Source organism: Polypterus senegalus, chromosome 7 (assembly GCF_016835505.1).
Source record: "Polypterus senegalus isolate Bchr_013 chromosome 7, ASM1683550v1, whole genome shotgun sequence".
NCBI classification, from domain to species: domain Eukaryota; kingdom Metazoa; phylum Chordata; class Cladistia; order Polypteriformes; family Polypteridae; genus Polypterus; species Polypterus senegalus.
Genome location: NC_053160.1, coordinates 154,421,960 through 154,448,289, shown reverse-complemented (window position 1 = coordinate 154,448,289; position 26,330 = coordinate 154,421,960). Strand labels below are relative to the sequence as shown.

Here is a 26,330-nt window from a genome sequence, read left to right as displayed (position 1 = left end):
AACAGTTTTACTAATTTGCAGAACAAACAAGTTGGCTGCATTCATGGTGGTCTATTACTTCACATTTGTCTGGCACATTTGCTTTTATTAATTTTGTGAATGGTGAGCCACATTCAGGACAGATGTCTGCAATCAGTTAAACCAAAACAAACAAACAAAAAAAAAAAAAATTTTGTATGAAATATTCTGCTATAAGTGGAAAACCAGTAACTTTAGCTTTAATGTGAGCACAGCTCAAGCCTGGATTGGTTGCCTATCCATCACTGGGCACATTCATCCAGGCTCATAAATATAATGCCAGTATAGAGTCACCAGTCATCCTCGCATGTATGTTTTCAGTACAGTATGTTGGAGGAAACAGAATTACAAGACAAAAGTTTATATGAATTACAGTATATGACAGTAACCATACTGAGGGTCAGGCACAGGTTTTCTGGATATGTAAATCTGCACGAATAATTCAATATATTTTAATATATTTTAATTCAAAAATATGGTAAGCTTTTAAAATTTAAATGCAGCTTTACAAATGTGTTGTAAGAAACCTTGCTAATATGCAAAAAATCGACTTAAAAATGTAGCCAATTTTAAAAAAAGGAGGAATTTCAAAGACAAACATGAGACAAAATATTAACATTTGTATTTATATCTTTTAGATTATAACTTAAATGACATCTAAAAGTGTGATTCATGTCGTTAATCTTGTATTGTGTGCTTTACTTAATTGAAAATGGCTTAAAATGACAAGTTTACATGCAGTAAGCCGGCATTTGTTCAGAAGGGAAAAGCAGCAAAGCTGAAATCCTAAAATAAATAGCATTTCAGTTGGCAAATTTCAGTTACCTAAGGCCAATATAAATGTTTGCAACAAGGTATGTTAATAACAAAATTAGGGTTCCTTCTAAAATGCAAATATTATTTTAAAACCAAAAAGTTTTTGCAGTCTGTATACTGAACTGGCTTAGAAAATCCGTAGAGACGATTTAATTTTATGGTGTCCACAGGAGAAAGGAAATGCACTGCTTGAATGTTATCTGGTGCCACATGATATTGTATATTTAACTGCACTTAAGTCTGTGGAGTTGACTGATCATTTTTTAGAGAAATACAAAAAAAAAAAAAAATGCTCAAGAGAGATACAAAGTCATTTGCCTTCTTGATCTGTGCTCTTCTAAGTACTAGATTCTCCAGTGGCAGCACCATAAAAGTACAAATGGTACATAATTTTCCTGTTACTGCAGCATAACATCAATTAGAACCTTTGAAGTATATTCTAATAAAAGTAATTGAAAACCACAAACTTGTGACAACAGGGCAAGTAGTCAAATGGCTTTAAAAGTTGCTTTTGAGATCAAAAATTACTTAAACACAACAAAGACGTGTCAAGACAACATACAGGTTATAAAGAGTATGCAAAAGTAATTACGATTTAAAATAAGTCAGGTTTATTCTAATATCTAACACTTGTTAATAAATATTATGAAATACTTGTTTTTACTATTCTTAATCTCCTTTTATAATAGCCAACACCGGGTCTGATATATTTCTGCACACATACAGCAGCAAGCAGCTTCAGGGTCCCAATGTGAGTAACACTGAAAGGCCAAGAGTTCAAGAACACACAAGTGAAACATCTTTATTCACATTTAGTAGTCAGACTGACTAATAAAACAACAGGAATCTCATTTTCCACATGCTACAATTCTAGAGGCCATAAACAAAACTGGTCACACAAGGGTGTACATCACTGGAAAATGAGCAATAGAGATGTTATTAGATGTTAAATATGTAAAAGAGTGGAGTTCTTCTAGCACGCTGTAGATCTTTTGCAAAAATAACACCAATAGATTATAATGGAGTTTCCCCAACAGAAGTAAGCTGCTAAATAACATACAAGACATGACCCGAAATAAATGAGTACCACAGGAAAGAAAACATGTATTGAAATGAAATAAAAATCTACTCAGGCTTTCAAAAATAAAAGAAAACCAGGCACAGAGACTTAAAGCAAACAAAAACATTAATAAGTAACTGTAATTAAAATGTGCGTAAATTCAAAGCAGCAATAAATGCAAATGATTTATTAAAACTGGAAACAAGCCACACTATCACATAAAATCAGACAAAATATTATACTTCCTCCAATGTATTTTCTATTTAATTTATTCCTTTCAATCCCATGAAACAGACTCCCCCAATACTAACACAATACAGTATTTCACATAAAATGTTTATTCAAAAAATTAGTTGAAAGAATACAGTGAAGCAATACAAATCTTTTTCCTTACCCCAGTTTTGGCGCCAGAAGAACTCAAGTGTCTTATGAATGGAAAAGTGCTTCTTAACAGAGTAGTGCACCCTCTGAATAAGCATGTTGGAGAAACCTGAACGCTTCAGAATATAGGCCATTGTGGAAGAATGTCCAAATGGGTCAACTGCCCACCCAGTTACTGGTTTCACTCCTGCAAACAAAGCAAATAAATAGGTAAAATTTTCTAAAAGGATTTTGCTACTTTTAATATTTAACATATTTGCAAGAAATCACTATTTTAATATAAAAATTTGGTGTATGATGTCAAGTCAGTCGAACAGAAATAGAGTGTACATTTCTGTAACAACAAATAGAGGATTAGCATTCTGAAAAATGCTGTACTGTATTTGGATATACTAATACAATTGTTGAAGGATATATACATATTACACATACATATTAAATATATATTTAACCAATTAGAAATGGGAGCGGGATAACATTTTCATGTAAAAAATGGTTGTTTACAAGAACAACAAGGGCTGTGGACTGAATTGCTATAGACTTGCATCTCGAAGGATCTTGGTACAAAGATCTGCATTGTGGTGAACTGCCGGTGCCCAGCCAAGAGCCCCCAACATCTGGATCAGAAGCAATCTCATTTAAGTATACTGAAAGCTAAATAATGAGCTCCTATAATTAGTCACACAGAGACCATTTCTGAACATTGCAAGCGGAAGCCTCCCTGATGATGTCAGCAGAACTCTCTCTGTCAGCCATTACCTTTTCTGTGCAACATTGCCACTACACTCCACATGTCTACAGCGTAAATCCCATCCTCAATGATAAGTTTAACTGCTATGAATTTGCACAATGAAGAATCTCAGTTTGAAGATGTGTGCTGTACTGAACTATCAGTGGCCAGATACAAACCCACAATGTCTGGCTAAGAAGCTGTCTCCTTGCAGCGTAAGCTAAACAGAGAGCTTCTTTAGTCTGCTGAACTTTGTCAGCCCCACCTTGGCTGCGTAGAGTTGCCACTACAGGGACCCTTTGATGACATGCTGTTGCAGGAATTGATTAGTCACTCAAACCAGATGCAGGTAACATAATATGTACATCAGCAGGACATAGGAGAACAAATGGAAACAGCATGCACAGGCATGAGGAGACACGGTAATCTTCATGCAAAAAGCTTCATCACGTTATTCACTTAATACCTGGTATTCAATATTTGAGTTAATTTCTTCATGGTTCTTGAATATGTCATTCACAAAATAAGGAGAAGTACCCTTATGATGAAGACAGAAAACACTTATTTGCACAGAGCTGTGGAAGTATGACACAAACTATTGAGTTGTGAAGTTGAAGCAAAACCCTTCCTAAAGGTTATTTAAAGACAACTTTGGGACAACACAGCTACAAGCATTAACCAACGAAACAAGCTTCATGGACTAAATAATCTGCTCTCATTTATGAAATGAGCTTTGTTGGTGAAGTACAGTATTAAATGTCCAACCCATAACCAAACACTCCATTAGCTGCACACTGTCTTTCTGCCAGTACATGGAGGTAGAGAGACTGCACTGACTCACTGTCACTCATGCTTTCTGGTGTGGGTTGACTATACTTGCTGGTTGTTTCTTGTATAAAATGTTGGTTGTATAGACTGAGTAACTGTATAAAACAGTAAAGCAGGAATATTAACAGGAAAAAAAAAAGTGACAAAGCAAAAACTACCGGGGGACCTATGAAATTTTAGTCTCTCTGTGGTCATTAAAGATCCCTGTGCTTCTTTCAAAAAGAGAAGTGTTTATCCTTCTGGCTAAATTACATTACCTGGTATAATCATTATGGCCACTTAATCATCCCATGTCTCTAATTGGCTATCACCACTTCACCATCTAAGGCCTAATGTGTGCACTGGCACAATAATGGCTGCCATCGCATCATTCAGGTGGGTGTTATACATTGGTGGTGGCTGAAGTGGTTCCCCACTCACTAAAGTGCTTTGAGTAGCAAGGAAAGCACTATATAAACTACTATTTTTATAAAATTATAGAGATTGTTACGTAATAATTACTTTACCCAGAGGCAGAAGTAGGAAAAAGTGTACTGCCAGTGCCCATTTTCTTGTGTGTGCTTAATAACAGTATATTTGGGGGTGGTGGATGGGGGATACCCCAGTCCAGGTCTGAAGGCATACTGATATATACAATGGGGAGTACTGTATCTTCATTGAAGCTGTGAGTGGGCATATTATTGTTACAAATGAGGGTTGCTAATATGGTCCAAAATGTTGGTATGCACTAGTATGCATCCATTAACTATGGTGAGCAGGGAAATGCCAACAAAGAGTAACGGTGCATACTGGCCCTCCTCATACACTGACCTGCCCCACCTCCTGATGTAAAACTAATCTTGTCCGTCCAGGGCGTTAGTCAAATTTGTTATAGTTTCTGCTTAGGCTTGTAAAACATCAGGTACAGTTAATCTTTTCAATGTTGTCTCCATAAACCTTTATTTCAAACTTAGCATTCCTCATTTTACTTAATGAGTATCACCACCTCTATTTTCTTGATGCTAATTTCCATGCAATATAGCATTTCGATGATGGCTAGGCACTTTTGTATATGACTATTTACAAATATGACTTGATACTTGGCAGAAGAGCCTGGTCATCAGCTAATCACAATATTGTTGAAATGTTTATCCAACTCTCACTCCCACCTAAACATTCTGTGTTGCTTCTCACACCAGCTCTTCTATATATTGTACATATTAAGGAGGAGGAGAAGTGATTAGACATATCTTTCCCTCACCACTTTCCCTGTCTAATGTGGTTCTGATAGATCTCCTACTCTACTTATTTTGACAGCCTTCCCCATACATTAATTTGTAATGAGCCTCCCATCTTTCCAACCTACAAAGCCTTCTACAGCCTCATTGAGTTAAATCTTATCAAATGAATTCTCATACTTTATAAAGAAGATGCAAACTATGATTCAATTTTGCAAACCTCTTGCTACTAGGGCTCTTAAATGAACTACAGCTTCTCTTCTACCATGCATGTCTATGATGATTTGTACAATAAGCTGCATTTCAATATCATCAAAATCGTGCAAGGAAATCTCCAATAATAAATGTAACAGACACCTTGAGGTGTCGTACGGATATACAGAAACAAGTGCAAACTCAAATTTCTGTATACATTCTCCTTGTGACATCTTTTAATCCCAGCAGGAAGCTACCATTTTTGTACTTACTGTGCAAATTTTGCTAATTTATTAATAATTATTAATAAGTTGACAGAGTGACACACTTTGAATATGAGAGAGCCATTGAATCTCTGACTGCTGAAACAAAAAACAACAATACTTAGATGGTAAAATTGTTTTGGATTAGAAAGAAAAAATATAAATAACAAAAAATGTTACTGGGGAGAAGGTACTGAACTGTACACCATGTTTGGTGATTTAATTCTCCCCAGTTAATATTTAATCTTGAGAAAACCCTTTTAGGGATTCAAATGTACCAGTACTAGTTTAGATTACAAAGTAACTCTGGATAAAACAAATACATGAAAAAGTAGATGAACTGGAACAAAAATTAATTCAATTCTAAACAGACAAAACTTGTAAAATACATATTTCAAAGTACAAATGTTTGACTTGATGACTTTAGATCAGGAGTCAAAATAAAAAGCTTACTTGTAAAGGGAAATAAAAATCTATGAGAAATTCACAGAAACACAAGCTATGGGTAATTTTGCATTTCGCTTTCCAGACAGATAAAGTTGGAGAGATGCAAAGATTACTTTACAAATGTAGAAATTACATCAAAAATACTTGGTAAATCGTGTGGGTTTTTTTCTGAACACATCTTCAGCAAGCATTGGTGTGTGCTACAAAGGAGAACATAGCTCCATATATTGGTTGGTCTCCTCAGACAATTGCATTTCAAGCAAATGCTGGCATACTGAGATGCAGGCCGGGCGAGTTTAATTTCTGAACTTTTATAAAGTTATATCATGCCCTTAATCACCCTCTCTCTTTTTCCCCCCACCACACTTTTGTTATCATTTCATTTACTTAAAAACACAGATTATTGTAATGTACAATTTCTCATTTGAAAGACAGAATACAATCACTCTTAAAGTATACATGGCATTTGTGTCTCTCAAACTGTAAAGCTTACACCAGCACTCACCAGACCAGAGAAACATGCCAGAAAACAGAAAGTTAAATCCATGACCTTATAACCATATATACCAAATAACCATAAAGCTACAAACCATTTTTGTTAAAATGTAGGCAGAAACATATATTTAAAACCAAACTTGTATATTGAGAATGAGCAAGTATAATTAGACAAAGTTGTGACAAGCATCGTTCCTATGCAATACCACAAAAATTCCACCAGCCTAAAGCATTTTTTGCTTTCTTATAACAGATCATTTAATTTTCATTTCAAGCACACTGCTGATCCCCAGGCACTGATACTTAAATAATGCAAGACATCATGTTATTGATCCTCTCATGTTGCATGTCCCAGCATTCTCAATTGCACCTGAAAATCTCTCAGGAGTGTTCCCTCAAGCCACATGCCTTGCACTACATACACAATGACTGCCGGAGAAAAAGACAACTTCCATGTTGTAACACATGAGCACCTCTGGACCACCATCCTGGTTCTTATAAGATAAGCAATGCCACTTTGGCACGAGAGTAGGCCTGGCACAAACTATATCTACTCTTTCCTCAATAGGTCTATGAAAGTACCCAAGAAGGATGCTTTCCCGTGCCCACAGCACATAACAATGACTCTGCCTCTACTGCCTTGAACACCATATACATTGCAGGCCCCAGAAGACAGGTTCTTTTGGGTCTGACCCTCAACGAGAATAGAGCTCCCACTGAAGGAACCTTTATTTGAAGTAATTAGACTGCTAAGAGCTGATGATGTTTACTTGCCGAGAGCACTATTCTCGTTTTATTGTTTGTGTTGATTAAACAGGGTTATGCAACTGGTGCCCAAACATTCCTTCTAGCATACTCTGGTCACCCAGTCATACTGTCCACAATAATTGTTTTCATGGACAATGTATGTGTATGCCAGAGCTCAGTAATCATCTGAACCCATAGAGAAATTTGGTGTGCAAAGCCCACCCAACAGGATGTATAGTGTAACTATATTAAACTAGGAGAAGAATCCTGTGTGATAGTAACTTAAAATAAACTTAAATTCAAAGAAGTACAATCAACTATTTGGATCATGTTAATTTATTATTAGACTCCTTATTTTACTCGTTTTAATATCAATTTATGACAAATAACTGTCATTAACTTGTCAAATGAACCCATTAAAATATAGTGTTACCATAACACACACCTTGGAGATTAAGAAAATCAACTGGGAAGAACAATAATATGAACCAAACCACACTTGCATCTGAGGAATAAAAGATGATCCATGGGGAATGAAACTAAATTAAGATGCAAAAAACACTGTCTCCCCCGACACACTGAGCATCAGCAGGTGTGAATGCCTAACTAAAACATGAGGAGACATGAACTGATTTTAGCAAGCACAGAAATAGAAATATGGAAAAAGTTTGAAGTTTTTGAAACTCCAGCTCATCCTATTGTTAAATTCAACCGGGTTCTCTTCAGAAGTGATTATTTGACTGATTTAATTTTATCTATTTTAAAATATGATGCAACTAGCTCCTCAATGGTCTTAAGAGCATAAAGTACTGACACACATCAAAAACTAATACCCTCTTAACATGATGGCTGCCCTGTCTACTCTGACTTCCTAACATTTTTACAAAAGCCATTAAACTTACAAAGCTGTAAAATCCAACATTGCAGACTGGATGAAAACAGACAGTAATCATCTCAGATTGCACTTGATGACCAGACTTAAATGAATCACTAACAAAGATTATACATGAACATCATGAACATTATTTTTTATTTTTTCTCCAGCCGTCTGGAGTTTTTTTGTTTTTTCTGTCCCCCCTGGCCATTGAACCTTACTCTTATTCGATGTTAATGTTGATTTATTTTGTTTTATAATTGTGTCTTTCATTTTTCTATTCTTTAATATGTAAAGCACTTTGAGCTACTGTTTGTATGAAAATGTGCTATATAAATAAATGTTGTTGTTATCCCAAAGACCCACTACGTAATTCAGCAACCACTTCTATGGTGCAGCCTTCTTGAATACTGCACAAAGTCTTTCTTTTTTATGATACTGGTATGTGTTTTTGATTATTAACGTTGTCTGCTGACATGCCTGCCTAATCATAACACTAAGTAGCTCTTGAGGTTTTATATAAGAGAGCAAGTAGGGCAGTTTCTGAACCATCATTTGGCATATACAGGGTACTTATATTTCTATGTCTTTGTGCTAGACTTTTGTCAAATTCAGAGAAGTGGGAGTTGTAATATACCCAGATTTTGTCATTTCTACAAAACAAGTGAATTAGTAAATTTCATTCATTCATTGGGACACCACTCTTGAGAGTAGAATAAAAGTGTGCCAGTCAGCACTATCAACAGCACACATTTTTATACTTGCATGTAGTACAGGGTGACAAATAATAAGTAATCAGTTAACTGAAGCTTTAAAAAAAGATGCAATCCTATTACTGAATATGCTTCATTTAGTACAATCTTTATAGTGAAGCATGGACTTGTAAATTTGCGATCCCTGTTAGAGATGCGAATGCACATGTTGTTGTTATAAATAAGGTTTGCTAATATGGTACAAACTGACAGTATGCACCATTACACCTACGTTATCTACCAGTACTCATAATGCAAGAACAGAGAAAATCTGTTATAGAGTGCTGGTGCGTACCAGACCATTTCTAGAACTGATGTCATCCCACCTCCTGAAGAGAAACTAATCCCTTCCAAACAGGGTTTAAAAATTACAAAAGTCCCTTGCTAATGATTACATTACCTGACTATGTCTGGATTAGACTAAAGGCTACTTCCTTTGGAAACTGAAACAGACTCAACTCCCTCAGCAACTCCTACAGAATTTGTACCACAGCACCATGAACAGTACTCTCACCCACTGTTTGAATCTGTTACATTAGAAAGCAAAAGGATCTGCATCATGTGGTGAAGGCAGCTCAACAGATCACTAGGGACGGTCTTTTGAATTTGGACAGTGTTTATTTATTTATTTATTTTTGGGTCAAGAAAAATTTCTGAAATTCTCTCAAAATTGCGTTACTGCATAGTAACAAAAGTAAAATCTCTTTTGCATTGTGCCAGCACTATTCCATTAAAAATCAGGAAGAAAACAGAAACCTACAGTGAACATGATTTCAGTGCATCACAGGTTTTACTAACTCAAAAAACTACACTATTACAGTCAGCAATAACAAAAAAATAAAAATAAAAACACAAACCATAACCAGTCATAAGATTCAAAAGCAGAACATCTATGTAGGAAGAAAACTAACAACTGTGCCACAATGCTGACATTCACGTCTAGATAATATGTATTTTACTCTTGCATGTTGCTGTATAATGAAGTAAGAGAAGCGCCAGTCACATACATTCATTACATAATTATGTGAGTGGTGTTTCTGTCGGCTATGGAAAGGAAAGCAGCAGTGAAAAAGAGCACATAATTATAAAAAAAAAATATGCCCATATATATATATATATATATATATATATATATATATAAATATAAATATATATATATATATATATATATATATATATATATATATATATATAAATATAAATATATAAATATAAATATATATATATATATAAATATATATATATATATATATATAAATATATATATATATACACACATAGTGTATATCTCTTTAGGTTTAGGTTACTAAAAAAAACAGTAACCAGTGGGGTGTTAGAAATGTCAGCAGATGCTTTGGGGTGTTTAATAGGCATAAAAATATTGAACTGAATATGCAGCTGTGAGAAAATAAAGTTTTGGCAATAGTGAAGTTCAAATTACATGCAGAAAATGACAGCTGTAAAATCATTAATTATTATGCATGAAACCAGTCTTGTCTGCATTGTTTAATTATGCTTTATCCTGTTTATTCCACTAACTAAACAGAAAAAAAAAATCTGAAATAGTGTTTCCAATTACCAAGATTTTTCTCCAGCCATTGGTGTCCTTCTAGCAGCTGGTCAATCATTCCAAAATAATGTGCAGATGCTTCATCAGTCATGACCCAGCCACCCGTCGCAATTTCCAACTGGCCACGTTCAATTAACCTACAAGACAAAAGAGATTTACACAACATTACAACACAACAAAGGATTACAAGGTGTTTCTTCAACGCCCAGCTCCCCATCACAATGAGTAGCATCATTGCAAAGTAATCATAATTACAATTTTCCTCAATTAACTACTTAGTTACCATATCACATTCTATTTTTGATACTAATCTGAACATTTTCACTTATTTTGACAGTTGCTGCTTTAATAATGTCAAATTTCTAATTTGCTCCCATTTGGCAAGAGACACATTCTACTCAAAAAAAAACAAAAAAACGCACAGAGCAACTGGTTGGCTTTTGCTGTGAGACTTTTACTTAATTAATGTGTTTTCAGCCTCGACTGCTTAAGATTCTACTGGGAAGCTGGAAATAACACAGTAGATGAACTTGTGCGGAAACTCGGGCGTTAGAAAGAAATTATTGCTAATCAGCCTGAGGTTAAATATACAGATAATGAACAAGACAGCACAGGACTACAGAAACACAAAACTGTATAAAATTATCACAACTGATTCAAAGAATCATAAAAGAATTACTCCTAAAAAAAAAACCAAAAAAAAAAAACAGAATTCAGTTCATCCAAAGAGAATGAAAGAAGAACAAATATTAAAATGTCAGCAAAAGCATTTGCATAGTCACTGGTATGCTGGTCTAGTCCTGCAAGCGCAGACCCAAGATACTTATGCAAAGCAGCCTCTGCATACGGGGCCAATCATGAATGACTAAAACGTTTCTCCAAAGGTCACAGAAAATCAATTGCAGAGGAGAATTTATTGTTTGTTAAACAAGATGAGGCAAAGTTAATTTTATTCACATTCGGAAAAAAGATGAAACTCAACAATACATCACTTTCAAAAGAAGGACTATGCTTACAATGTTTCACTTTTTACATTTTATTTATAATAAGAGGTTTTTTTTTTTCAGGAATAATAAGGTTTTCTTCCTACAAAGAATGCATGACCAACTACAGTACTAATCAAGGGCACATATACAAAACAAACAAGCCATCTTATAAAAAGGAAAAGTGGATAAGGTAATATGCTTGAGTATGTTTTCAGTTCAGTGCGCCTAGCTAATACTACTTGCAGCAGTGTCTAGTTTATGAGACCCAAAAATTAGATTTTTTTAATATGGTACTTCCCCAATGTATTTTATAGTGATGGCCAAGACAATAATTTTAAATCATGTTTTAATGCAAAATGAAGATGAAAAAAAAAAAGTGTATACTATAATACTGGTGACCGATGCTGTGCAACAACAAACAATGTAAAAAACATTCAGGGAAAAAAATCTTATGCTCAAAACATGCAAAACACATGCTTTTTCTGACAAAACACTGCTATATAGTTACTTCTGGAATAATCAAAACATATCATGAACAAGAAAATAAAGGCTCATAGGAATGACTTTTTGAAATAAAAACTCTTGATCAATAAATGGTGGGAGCGGTGAGTCTTCAATTCAAATTGTCAATCCCATGAGGATTTAGTTTCCTTCTTAGGGTGTGCATGGACAATTCTGGAAGTAAGTACAGATTTTTTTCTTCTTGATTCATATACGAGTATCTATATATACAGTGTGTGTGTGTGTATATATATATATATATATATATATATATATATATATATATATATATATATATATATATATATATATATATACATACACACATACATTTCTAGGGGGCATAGCCCCCTGATCGCTTCGCTCACCAACCACCATGTTTGGTTTTCCAGGATACACACTTGTAAGATTTTTTTTTCTTTGAATTGTTGCTACTTCATTAGTTTCACTTTTATTTCAGAACTTCTGTAAATCCAATATTTGAAATCTTTCCTGTCCCAATATGCTGAATCTTTTAAAAGAGGTCTGTGAGACTTTTTTAATGACTTTCTACCATAATTTAGGATAGGTTTCTCTGTTTGGAATTTCAGCACAGACAAAACGATCCATATCAGCAGTTAATATATATTTTGCAAAGTAACCAATAAATGAATGTGAGTTAAACCCCATGTATGAAATTCTCTGGCTTAAACTAATTTCCTTTTGTTTGCGTCAATGCGATCTGTGCTATCTTTTTTTTGATACTGTGGTGACTTAAGTAATAAAGTGTCACAAAAGTTCTACTTTAACAATCGCCAACTGCGTAATCCCAAACACAACTGTCTAGTGCCCTCTCCAACCCCTCCTCCCACGAGTCTCGCCTCCCCCTTACTGCGTCAATCAGCACCCAGCTATCAGTCTTACATATAGTGGAACCACGGTTCACGACCATAATTTGTTCCAAAACTCTGGTCGTAAACCGAGTTGGTCGTGAACCGAACCAATTTCCCCCATAGGATTGTATGAAAATACAATTAATCCGTTCCAGACCGTACGAACTGTATGTAAATATATGTAAAGATTAAGCACAAATATAGTTAATTACACCAGAGAATGCACAGTGTAATAGTAAACTAATGTAAAAACATTCAATAACACTGACAAAAAACACCCAGGCTCCCTGCTCAGCTACACGAGCAGGCTCGCTCACTCTCTCTCTATATATATATACATACAGTGGTGTGAAAAACTATTTGCCCCCTTCCTGATTTCTTATTCTTTTGCATGTTTGTCACACAAAATGTTTCTGATCATCAAACACGTTTAACCATTAGTCAAATATAACACAAGTAAACACAAAATGCTGTTTTTAAATGATGGTTTTTAAAATTTTGGGAGAAAAAAAAATCCAAACCTACATGGCCCTGTGTGAAAAAGTAATTGCCCCCTGAACCTAATAACTGGTTGGGCCACCCTTAGCAGCAATAACTGCAGTCAAGCTTTTGCGATAACTTGCAATGAGTCTTTTACAGCGCTCTGGAGGAATTTTGGCCCACTCATCTTTGCAGAATTGTTGTAATTCAGCTTTATTTGAGGGTTTTCTAGCATGAACTGCCTTTTTAAGGTCATGCCATAGCATCTCAATTGGATTCAGGTCAGGACTTTGACTAGGCCACTCCAAAGTCTTCATTTTGTTTTTCTTCAGCCATTCAGAGGTGGATTTGCTGGTGTGTTTTGGGTCATTGTCCTGTTGCAGCACCCAAGATCGCTTCAGCTTGAGTTGACGAACAGATGGCCGGACATTCTCCTTCAGGATTTTTTGGTAGACAGTAGAATTATACATATATATATGTATGTATATACTGAATGTATATATTTTTATATATATACATATATATATATATATATATATATATATATATATATATATATATATATATATATATATATATATATAGTGGAACCTCGGTTGACGAACGTCTCGGCTCACGTACAACTTGGTTCACGACCAAAAAGTTAGCCAAACTTTTGCCTCGGTTAATAACCACCCACTCTGTTATACGAACAAGCCAGTTTCCCTTTCGGTTTGTGAACGCCGATGATTTTCGCACGTGTTGCATTGTTCTCGGTCAGACGTGCCTGCCTGCCTGCCTGCTGGGGAGGGGAAGGGGGGGATTGCTGCACGTGTTTACCTGCCTGCTTGCTGCTGGGGGTGGGGGGGGGGTGGTTTTGGGGGATGGTTCGCATGCACGTACATGCCTGCCTTCTGCTGAGGGGGAGGGGGGGTACAGCTGAGAGAGAGAGAGAGAGAGAGAGCTGCGTGCCTGCCTGGCTGGTTCATTTAAGCAGAGCTGCTCCCTGTTCATTGTTCTCAGTCAGACGTGCGTGCTTTACCTGCGCTCTCTTTGTGCTCTACAGTATTTCGTGTGATTTTGCAGTTAACTATGGCTTCTAAGCAAGTGAAGAGTGGTGAGAAGAAAGTTTTGAAGAAAATTGAAATCGAAGTAAAGAATGAAATTATTGAAAAGTTTGAGAGTGGCGTTCGTGTTGCTGATCTTGCCGCCGAGGACAAGAAGTCAAAATCTATGATTTCGACTATTCTAAAACAGAAAGAATCTATTAAAGCAGCTGATATTGCAAAAGGAGTTACAGCATTAACCAGACAGAGGCTTCAAGTGCTGGAAGAGGTGGAAAAACTGTTTACCAGTTTACTCATTTACCAATTTGAGAACCCTCGTGCTTTCAAGCAGCACAATGTAAACAAAGCCAGACTGCCAGTAATGTGGAGGGCAAACACGAAGGGTTGGGTCACAAGGACTTTGTTTTTGGAATGGCTGCCTGAGGCTTTCGCTCCCACCAGCTTAACAGCTAAAAACACCAGAAACCCAAGAAATCACAAGAGAGAAAACACCTGAAGGAAAACACTTCATGGCAGAACTCGACTCATGCAAGATTAGTTTTCTTGGTGGTTTTTGTATTACGGATTTTTCAAAAGTTAATTTTTCAGTTTGTAGCGTGAATTGTTGCAATGTTACTTTTCTCTTTTTTCAAATGTTCGCTTTTTCCCTGTGCTTAAAACTCATGAAAGTGTTTACAGATGGAGTTGTTCATAGCACGATTAGTTGCAATGTTACTTTTCTCTTTTTTCAAATGTTCCTTTTTTTCCACTGTGCTTAAAACTCATTTTAAAAAAAGTGTTTACAACGATCTGGCTTTAAGGCTATTAGCATGAACTCCTGCAGTGTTTTTTGGTTGCTTGTGGTTGGTTTTTAAAGTTCAGATTTGTTCTAATGTTCCTTTTTTTCCGCTGTGCTTAAAATTCATTTTAAAAAAACTGCTGCACATGCTGCTGACAGAGGGTGGGTGGTGTGTGTGTGTGCTACAGAGAGAGAGCGAGCGCGTGGCAAGCAAGCGCAGAGAGAGAGAGAGAGAGAGAGCAAGCATGCCTGCTGATAGGGAAGGGAGGGGGTGGGTGGTGTATGTGTGTGTGTGTGTGTGTGGTGCGCGCTACAGAGAGAGAGAGAGCACAAGCGAGCCAGCTCGTGTAGCTGAGCAGGGAGCCTGGGTGTTTTGTGTCATTGTTATTCAATGTTTTTACATTAGTTTACTATTTCACTGTGCATTCTATGGTGTAATTAACTATATTTGTGCTTAATCTTTTCATATATTTACATATAGTTCGTATGGTCTGGAACGGATTAATTGTATTTACGTACAATCCTATGGGGGAAACTGCTTCAGTTCACGACCAACTCGGTTTATGACCAAAGTTCTGGAATGAATTATGGTCGTGAACCGAGGTTCCACTGTGTGTGTGTGTGTGTATATATATATATATATATATATATATATATTTTATACACACACACACACATACATAAGATCAAAGTTCTTTTTTTTTAATAAAAAGAAAGTATTTGTGGACCTGAATTTCTGCTTAGGTATTAATCAGTGCAAAACCTCCTATTAAAATATACTTCAGTAGGCTTCTAACACTAAATTTGGATTTATTTTTCTGTTAACTTGGAAATGACACCTGAACCAAAATCTTTAGGACTGCTTTTCTTTCCACAATATTTTTAATCATTTTAATCATTGATCAAACTCATACTTGAAATCGTAAGCTGTTGCTTGAAGAAGGGATAATCACAAAAGTAACTTCAGGTATATTTCCAAGCTGATAAAAAAAAAAGGTAAAATATGTAACCTTTTGGTTGTGTAGCCTTCATCAGATGTACCAGCTATACAGTTGAAAGTTTGTCATTTACTTTCTTTCCTTTTTAGCATGAAAATAACTACTAACTTTGTTTTCTTTTGCAAATGCATGTTGCTACAGCCATACACTAATAACAAAAATGTAGGATTACAACTTAGTTTGATTTTTTCAAAAGGGGAATCAATCAGACAGGATAGGTTATCCTCATGTCAAATGCTTCTGGCCAGTATTCCCCTGTGCAAATTGTGGAGTTGTGAGGCAACAGTAACCAGAAGAAGGAAGTGTGGATTGACACATTTAGTGCAAATCCCACGCAATTCTGCATGAACAGCTTTAATTGTATCTGTCCACATAAACAAACAGCTAGGTGAATATCTTTAAAAACAGAAGGGTGCATTTATTTTTCTTAAACCAGAACCCTTTCTGCCACACACTTTTAATTTATTAGGTGTCTTCGCACCTTTTACCAACAAAAACATTGGTCTGTCCACATCGTCAAACAACACAACTACAAGACGTGCACATTTGGCATACTTATTTTTAAGGACATTTGTTATTAAAGTTCAATTTTCCCTGAGAGATCTCAAGAACAGCATGCAGTTTACAAAAAGAAAAGAAAACACTAAAATTTCAAAACCTCAATTGAAAAGCATTTGTAAACCTGTATCACAACACAGAGAAACAGTCTGAGTGACTTCAAATCTACGTTGAAAGTGGTAACTTAGACTTGTATATTTTGTATAATTTTCTCTTTTACTTGTCTGACAGCAACTCCTGCTTTTATGCTTTTTCATTCTTTTGTGACGTAGGTAAATTAACCATTAAAGAAAAAAAATCATTTACCTATTTAAAAGAGAATGTAAGGGGAAATTAATTATTTAAGGTTACTCTGTAGGCAGAGTGTGAACAAATATGTACTTAATGGTACACTAAAAGCAAGTTTTGTTCTGCATCATGTGCACATTATAATAATCCAATACTTTTCTGATGCTATAATCTATCTGCAGAACTCCAGACCTGCTTTCCATCATGGCCCAAGGCAGCCAAACATTTTACTTTGAGATTTCAACTGAGATTTGGACTCTCCATCTGGTACTTCTTTCAAAAATGTTATGTTTATGAAATATGAACTAGAGTTACTCAGAGACCCTTCGCAACCAATAACTGAAAACAGGACATCAAATAATGACGTATTTATATTACTTGATTTAGAATTTGTTGTCTGTGCAAGTTGCTGAGCTACTACAAACCTATTTGAGTTATGTTTCCAACTACATATTGTGAAGTACTGTTAAGAAGCATGGGCTTCATGCTACTAACTGTGTCCTTTTGAATATGACACAGTTACAAAAAAATCAATAAACAAACATGTGATCACTGAGTTTTTGATGAACTATAAAAAATGTAAAATGGCCAGCTTTAAATTTAATTTGCTGAGTACCCGAGAACACCTGAATATTACACCATGTGTATGTGTTCTAAATTGTTCTTTCCAATTTAAAGTGTACTGAAGCATCTCATATTGCCAATCTGTGCTACATTTGCCAGAACTATAGCCTTCCAAAGCACAGACTAGTTTACATAACAATTGCTTAACTATGATAAAAAAAATCAGATCCTATTGTTCAAAATTTAAGAAAGTTTAAAATTTCAATAGCCCCATCCAGTAACACGCATAAAAAAACTGAGTGATATAGTAGGTTTAAAAGAAAAGCATGGGAATGCTGAGCATTTAGTGTTTGCACCATTTAACCATTTGTCCCACAATGTTTACTAAGGCGTTGTAATAATCAAAGGATAAGTTAGACAATTTTATTGTTAAACATGCTACTATCTCATTTCTGCTTTTAGCATTCATGAAAGCATTCAAGTAATAAATTTGAATATACAGTATATTCAATAAAAAAATAAGACAAAGAAAACGAACCAGTTTAGGTTTCAGAGCAGACAACTGATGTTCATAAATATAAAAATACAAAGCAGGGTTTCAGTTTTAATTTGTGATAGACATGGAGACCACCCATTTTAATAGCAAAGTGGGGGATTTTATAATCTTGTGGGTATGTCAGCTTTGGATTTATAAAGAATGACATTGTCATGCATTATCTAATTAATCTTACTATGTGTACATTCAAGATTTTTTCTCTCACATTTTTTTTTTCATTTTTCCAAATTTAAGACTTCCTGTATGAAACTAACCTTGTCAGTTTTAAATTAATTTATTATTTCAGAACTTCTGCAAATAGTCTTTGTTGTGCTGTTTTCAAAGTATCTTACATGAGCAATCAGACTTTGTTATTGCTTATGCTTGTGTACAAATACAGAATTAAAAAGTTAATAGGACTGATGTTACCTGTACTTAATTATTCATAATTGAGAGACTGCATTACATTTGCCAACATACCATTCAAATATACCAAACAAAAAAATGAAAGGAAAAGTTTTTAATCATAGTATAGCATCAAATCAATGAAACTTCTGGGTTATTGATCTGGTCATTTAAGTAGCAGAGGGGGTTGTTAATCAGTTTCAGCTGCTTTGGTGTTAATGAAATTAACAACAGGTGCACTAGAGGGGCAACAATGAGATGACCCCCAAAACAGGAATGGTTTAACAGGTGGAGGCCACTGACATTTCTCCCTTCTCATCTTTTCTGACTGTTTCTTCACTAGTTTTGCATTTGGCTACAGTCAGCGTCACTGGTGACATGAGGCGATACCTGGACCCTACAGAGGGTGCACAGGTAGTCCAACTTCTCCAGGATGTCACATCAATATGTGCCATTGCCAGGAGGTTTGCTGTGTCTCCCAGCACAGTCTCAAGGGCATGGTGGAGATTTCAGGAGGCAGGGAGTTACTCTAGGAGAGCTGGACAGGGCTGTAGAAGGTCCTTAACCTATCAGCAGGACCGCTATCTGCTCCTTTGAGCAAGGAGGAACAGGATGAGCACTGCCAGAGCCCTACAAAATGACCTCCAGCAGGCCACTGGTGTGAATGTCTCTGACCAAACAATCAGAAACAGACTTCATGAGGGTGGCCTGAGGGCTCGATGAATTGGTAGGTCCACCACTGGCACCCTGTGTTTTTCACAGATGAGAGCAGGTTCACCCTGAGCATGTGTAACAGGCGTGAAAGGGTCTAGAAAAGCCGTGGAGAATGTTATACTGCCTGTAACATCGTTCGCATGACTGGTTTTGGTGGTGAGTCAGTGGGCTTGGAAGGCATATCCATCCAGGTACGCACAGACCTCTACAGGCAAAACAATGGCACCTTGACTGCCATTAGGTATCAGGATGAAATCCTTGGACACACTGTCAGACCGTATGCTGGTGCAGTGGGTCCTGGGATCCTCCTTGTGCTTGACGATACCCAGCCTCATGTGGCGAGAGAATGCAGGCAGTTCCTGGAGGATGAAGGAATTAATACCATTGACTGGCCTCTACGCTCGCCTGATCTAAATCCAATAAGACACCCCTGGGACATTATGTTTCAGTCTTTCCAACGGCACCAGCTTGCACCTCAGACTTTCCAGGAGCTCAGTGATGCCCTGGTTAAGATCTGGGAGGAGATCCCCAAGGACACCATCCGTCATCTCATTAGGAGCGTGCCCCAACGTTGTCAGGCATGCATACAAGCACGTGGGGGCCGTACAAACTACTGTGTACGTTTTGGAGTTGCTACAATGAAATTTTGGCAAAATGGACTAGCCTGACATATTTTTTTTACTTTGATTTTTGGGGTATCTTTGAATTCAGCCCTCTGTAGGTTGATAATTTTCATTTCTATCAAACAAACAATGTAGCATCCTTTCGTTCCTAACACATTACCCAGTCCATATCAAAATAGATATCCAGCAGGATTTTTTCCCCATTAAGATCTGATGTGTTTTCAAAGTTTTCCTTTAATATTTTTGAGCAGTTTATATGAAGTGTGTTTTCACTATGTTCACCATGTTAAGGGGTTACTGTATACTCCTGAACATTAGTTTGCCATGAAAAAGCAAATAAATGACATAGATTTTAGCATTTGTAATTTGTGTTCAGCAACCAAGTACAGTATGCTGTTTTGCCCATACAGTATTTATTGTTAACTGCATGTCTCTACATACATTTTTGTTAACACAGTACATGTCATATTAAAAAGCATTGTGCTTTGAGGCACTGAAACACTACATACATTTTAGTGATGCACTCATCACCAGTGCAGAAAAGCCAAATGGCTGCTTTGTTAGAAACTTACCTCATTATTGTTTTTTGTATAGGCATGCAAATTACAATGAAAGAATGATCAGAAAGCCTTTGTTCCCTTATAACAACTGGGCAGGACATATAATCCTGCGATCATTTCATCTTTTCCTACAAATGCGCGACACAAGTTAAACAATTGCAACTCGCATCTGATTGGTCACATCATTTTACTCTCAAAGCACAGATAGATGTATTCTGTAATGGGATAAAAGTGACAAAGTCTCCCTCTGTGTGCCAGGTTTGGCTTTTGCTTTTAATAATAAGTATAATCCCTGTAATCATGGACTAAAATTCTCCTGCATTATTGTGGTGCTGGTGGACCGATGATGCTAAATTGCTAGTGTGTGTATGTTTTCACTTTGAGATGGACTTGCACTCTGTCTATGGATTGTTCCTGCCCAAACCTGTTCCTTACTAGAACAGGCTCCAGCAGATCTGTAACTTTGCCCTTGATAAGCGAGTTTAGAAAATGGATGGAAGGATCATCAACACTGTGTGCAATTTTCAAATTTAGATTTTACTCAAATTTTTCTCATGTTTTATAGTACCTTCAGGAAAAATTTGTCTGTAGTCATATATAAGTGCAGTACCAACTTTCACTCTGTACAACCGATTGTGATAAAGGCGCTATATAGCGCCCGACCTGGCACAGACTGACGCAGAGGCACGTGTACAAATCACACAGGCTTTTATTTTCTCTTCAGCCGTGCGGCACGTCCTCCCCATGTCCCACAAGCCCAACACAGTCCCAAAAGCACTTAAACACAAAAGCAACAACTCTCCACCTTGCACCACCACTCCTCCTAGGCAACCTCATTCTCCCGATTCTGGCCATTTAGTGGTGGAGGCTGGCCCGTTTTATAGCCCACCCAGAAGTGTTCCAGGTGCTTGACCACAAGGTCCCAATTGCACCTCCGGGTGGGGCTGATGACTCGTCCAGCCGGGTTCTTGTGTCTCGGCAGCACCCCCTAGCGGCCACCCCTGCTCCCAACCAGGCTGTGGAGGATTCCATGTCCCATAGAGCCACGCGGGAGACTGGGAAATTAACATTGGCCAGGGAGGCTGCCACCAAGCGTCCCGGGTGAGGCATTGAGCTTTCCATGGTGGCTCCTCCAGAACATATGCAGCTGGGGCGTCCCGGCTGGGCATGGGACCCGGCTGTCCATCACACGATGTTTTGGTATGTAGCCTGCACGAACAGTTCATACATCTCCGTCCCCTGGTGAAGGAGCTCCTCGAGGGTGTGCAGCAGGCACAAGCCTCACTCCGTCTGGATAACAGGTTGATGTTCCTGATCCCCACATCCAATTCCAAACTCCTGGCGCACTGGCAGGGGCCCTACAAAGTCCAAGAGTGTAAAGGGCTTGTGGAGTACCTGATCTTCCAGACCAACCAACGTCTGAGGGAGCAGGTGTATCACATCAACCTCCTGAAACCATGGGTTGATCGTGATCCCAGTGATACAACAGCCACTCCCAGCCTGCAGCTCTTAACGGATGCTAGATGACTAAACTTTAGGGATATCCTTAGCCCCTGGTATAGGAAGGAATTGGGAGCTGTCATTGCCTTCATCACTGGGATATTAGGACCCCAGGCCTGGATGTACCAAGCTCATTGTCCACAAGATTGTCTCAGAGCCAGAGGTGGTGGCTGTACCACCATCCTGAGGCAAAGAAGGCAAGGTTGAGTTGGAAATATGTCAGATGTTGGAACTCGAGGTTAGTCACAGAAGGTGGTTCAGTCCAGTCATGTTAGTCCCAAAGCTGGACGGAAGTTGGCGCTTTTGCAATAACTTCCAACGGCTCAACAAAGCCTCTCATTTCAACCCCTGCCCCATACCCAGGATAGACAACCTCCTGGAGTATCTGGGTAATACCCAGTATGTGTCCATCCTCAACATAATGAAAGGCGAAAGGCTAAACCCCCAACCCCGACGGACACACTGAAGGAAAAGACCAGGTTCATTACCCCTAACAGTCACTGGCAATATAGTGCCTTACCCATCAGGCTAAACAGTGTCCCTGTGATCTTCCAGCTTCTGGTCGACAGACTGCTATGGCCTCGTAACACCTATAGAGCAGTCTATTTGGATGACTTGGTCAACTATTCCAGCACCTGTGCTAAACACATACTGCATCCGAACCTGCCGCAATGTCAGCCTCTGGATAACCTCCAAAAACACTATTTCAAGCTGAATAACTAGGCTACGGGGTGGGCAGTGGATGCATCAGACCTCAGCGCACCAAGGCTGCTGCCATATACGACTGACCCTGGCCACAAACAAAGCCTTACAGGCCTTACTCGGACTAGTGGGCTACTACCAATAACTGTTCCTTGCTACTCAGAGAGGGCCACACCTCTCACACAACTGACAAAGAAGAAAACACCTAACATGGTGACATGGACCCCCTTGGCAGAAGCCACATTTTATGACCTAAAAACAGCCCTTACGTTGGCTCCAGTATGGCTTTGACCTAACTTTTCTTTTCCTTTCCTCCTCCAGACTGACACCTCTGACACTGGTCTTGGTGCCGTACTGATCAAGGCCCTCAACGGAGTTGAACACCTAGTTATGAATCTCAGACCTCACCACCCTGCAGTGGCTCTGTTCCCATCGCACTGTGAATCCCAGGATCATGCGGTGGTTCCTGAGCCTGCAACCATACAAACGTAAAGTGCTCCACTGACAGGGATCCTTCCACTCCATCACTTTCGACCTCTGCCAAAGCAACAACCTCTTGGCCAGATCAGCTCGCCCCCCTAGGTCCAAGCTGAGGGGGAGGCATGTTAGAGGACCTCTTCACAGGTTCAAGTGAGGTATGTGATAACCTGCCAAGGCAAAAGTGGGCAGTGTCACTAACTTTCCTTCTCTCCACACACCTCAGCGCAAATGCCAAGCATGGGCACTTAGCCCCCGTCCCTTCTGGCAGGTGCACCATAAAGAACCCCAGCTGCCCGGAAGGAGTCGTCATTCTCTCCTGAATGTGAACCGCCAGATGGAGCTCCCGAGAAAATCCCATTTTCTAGTGAAACCAAAGAGCTTATTTTGTTGTAAGAGGCCATTTTCATTGCCACCTTAAGGCACAATTTTGTGTTAGACTCTCTGTATAAAACGGGACGACCCAGGTGGTGTTGCAACTTTTCACTGCTGCCCGTCCTATCATTCCTGCACCAAGCCACATTTTACATTTTGACATTATTCAAGTTATTGTCAAGTTCTGTTTCTGTTCTGAAATTTGTAAAGGACAGCACAGGTTGTGTTGACACAAGTCGGTATTGCTGTATAATTATGTATGCCCTGAAACCGTCTTCAGCAGAAGAACAAAGGAGAAATTTCTCATCAGTCATTCAGTATATGCCAGATTATATTCTCAGTGGAAGAAATCTTGAGGGATAACTGTAGACATCATTAACAAAGAACAAGCAACAGAGGAGCCTCCAAGTCTCTGTAAATGTGCAACATTTTAGTGATAAGGCTACTGTAGCTGAATTAAATCAGTTAAACTAGGGGCTCTGCCTTAAACATTAAAAGCATAGCTAAGTAGTTGAGGCCAAGCAACAAACATTAATGACAACCGATATGTAACAAATCAGATGTGCCTTTAAGAATGCTAAAGCACCTGTTTTTTTAAATAAATAAATATCACAAAGGATGCAGTGGAAACTCAAAAATGTTCAGCACACTGTGATATTTTTTCTGATGTAGCTCAGTGCTCAGATTTTTAAAACAATGAGCATAGTGGGCTAAAATAAAAACTGTAAAACTGCATTCACAGCACGCAACCACAATGAATAAGATGAGCAACTAGAGACCACCATGTCTCAGCTTACGTATAGTATCATCAGCAGAGCAATTGACAGTAAATCATAGCTCTTTCTCCTAAGACACAACCAGGGTAATGCTTAGACATCAAATTCTCCACAGGCTACAGAAAGAGGCATAATACATTACCCTACTTTTATTTGTGCACACTATTTCAGAAAGCATTAAACATTTTTTATTTATGGCAAGAAACTGATCCCTCAAAAAATAACCAGAAAAATTACTTATCATACAATTTTTAATTATTATAAGTTTTCTCGATTTCCTGTGCTGGCCCCTGCACCAATTAAAAGCAAAACACTGAAAATAATAAATAATATCTTTTTAGACTGGCTTCTTGCCTTTAAAAGAGTATGAATGAAAGAAACAAGTAAAAACAAATTTAATAAAAACATTCCTTTGTTTTTAACTAACAATCAGGCCTATCTAGCCATAAAATTACCTAAAGCAATAGAAAAACACAATAACTTAGGGGAAGAATCAGTCATTGAAATAATAAGCAAAATGGTCTGTAAAAAATGCCTTTAACGTTTATCCTCTTGATCTTTCAATCAAAATTTATTAAAAATCTAACCTTTAATTGAAGTAAAATAATTAAAAGGTTTCCAGTTCGAATCCTGTAAACATCAAAAGTGACTCTACTTCGTTGGGCCCATGAGCAACTGGGTATGACGTTAATCTGCATCCAGCCGTGCATGTAGGCCCTCCAACCCGCAGGGAAAAACATGGGGGTTGGTGGCAGAATTGGCACTCCGGCCACCATAAAAAACCACACACTAGTTCCATTCCATCTGAACTTGTGTGGTGCTGAGGTATCACCCGTTGCATGACTACATTTGGGTCCCACGAGTTGGTTTGTTTTGTGATGGGTGTAGCAATGCCCTAACAGTGCATGCTCCTAACCTCCTTGCCACAGATATGGTATTCCTTCATTTAATATTTAGTGCCAAAATAACAAGACTTCTCCTCTAGGCTTCCTATTGTGATGGGTGACTAAACTAATCTGCCCGGTCTACCACCTGATGATCGACCACTTAAAGGATACCTTCAGTATTTTTCAAGCAAAAATTATTTCTTCAGAAACATGGCATATATGCAATTGCCATGAAAAATTCTTAAGTTAAGCATTTTCTATACATTTTTAAAAATACATAGCCACTTCTGGCATTTTATAATGAATCCTTATGGGGCACCGGTCACCTGGAAAACAAAAGAATAGAAACTTACAGAATGCATCCACTTCTCAAGCCAAGAAATTTGCAGAGCACTGATCTACATCTTGAGAATATACACACATTGCAAAATAGCTAATATATGTCATGTTCAAACAAGAAACACAAACACTATGAGATTCAGCCATCTTAAAAAACCAATTGTGCACGCTAGCTCAGCATTTATCATCTTCCGCAACAACCTTTGACCGTCAGGTCATGAATTCCGCTCAAAAGCCAAAAATCACAGTAAACTACTCGAGCCACATGTTTAGTATTTTGCTGATGTACATCTGTAGTTATGTGTGAACTCCTCCCAGGAAGGTTACTGATATCACACAAATGCATAGAAAGCGTACACTTATCTTGAGAAACACAGCACCTGCAATATGAGATAAACTGATTATTTCCAGTTTTCTTTTGTTGTCATAAACATGTGGGAAACATGGAAGGCAAGCTTTCTTTTGCTGCTTCAAAAGAGGACGTATTCATATAAATTTTCAGGCTTGAATTTTCCAATTATGTTATAAAACCCTAGGAGTGGCTATGCATTTTGATACATTTATAGAAAATGCTTAACTTTAGAATACTGTTTCATGCAGCAAATGTTATATATAGCACATATTAGAAGAAATTACTTTCATTTAAAAAAATACCTCACTCAGTTGAACTTAACATAAAAAATGAATGGGAATACAATTCATTCAGATTTTACTCTTTCAGCTTTCTAGAAGAGCTAATAATTATGATGCACATATAGCATGTTGGAAAAAATCTTTTGTTTGGTGATAATATTCTTTTTTCCTTACAATTGTTTTACTTCAATTAAAAGTTAGATTTTTGCTAAAATTATAAACGAAAAATTAAGAGGATAAACAATACAGAATATTTTTCACAACTCTATTTACTAAAGGTGCTAAAGTTAGTGGGGTGGCACTGTTAAAAAAAAAATACACAACTTAGAAAATGTACACA

General features: G+C 37.5%; 1 protein-coding gene across 1 annotated transcript in view; it reads right to left on the bottom strand.

Moving 5' to 3' along the window:
* The window catches only part of man2a1 (mannosidase, alpha, class 2A, member 1), a 446,136-nt gene that overhangs the window by 269,829 nt on the left and 149,977 nt on the right, over positions 1 to 26,330 (bottom strand). The window contains exons 5-6 of the mRNA XM_039757985.1: positions 10,403 to 10,530; positions 2,289 to 2,462 (exon numbers count right to left, since the gene is read on the bottom strand). Of these exons, the coding sequence (XP_039613919.1) occupies positions 2,289 to 2,462; positions 10,403 to 10,530 (302 nt within the window). The remainder of the gene's footprint in view (positions 1 to 2,288; positions 2,463 to 10,402; positions 10,531 to 26,330) is intronic.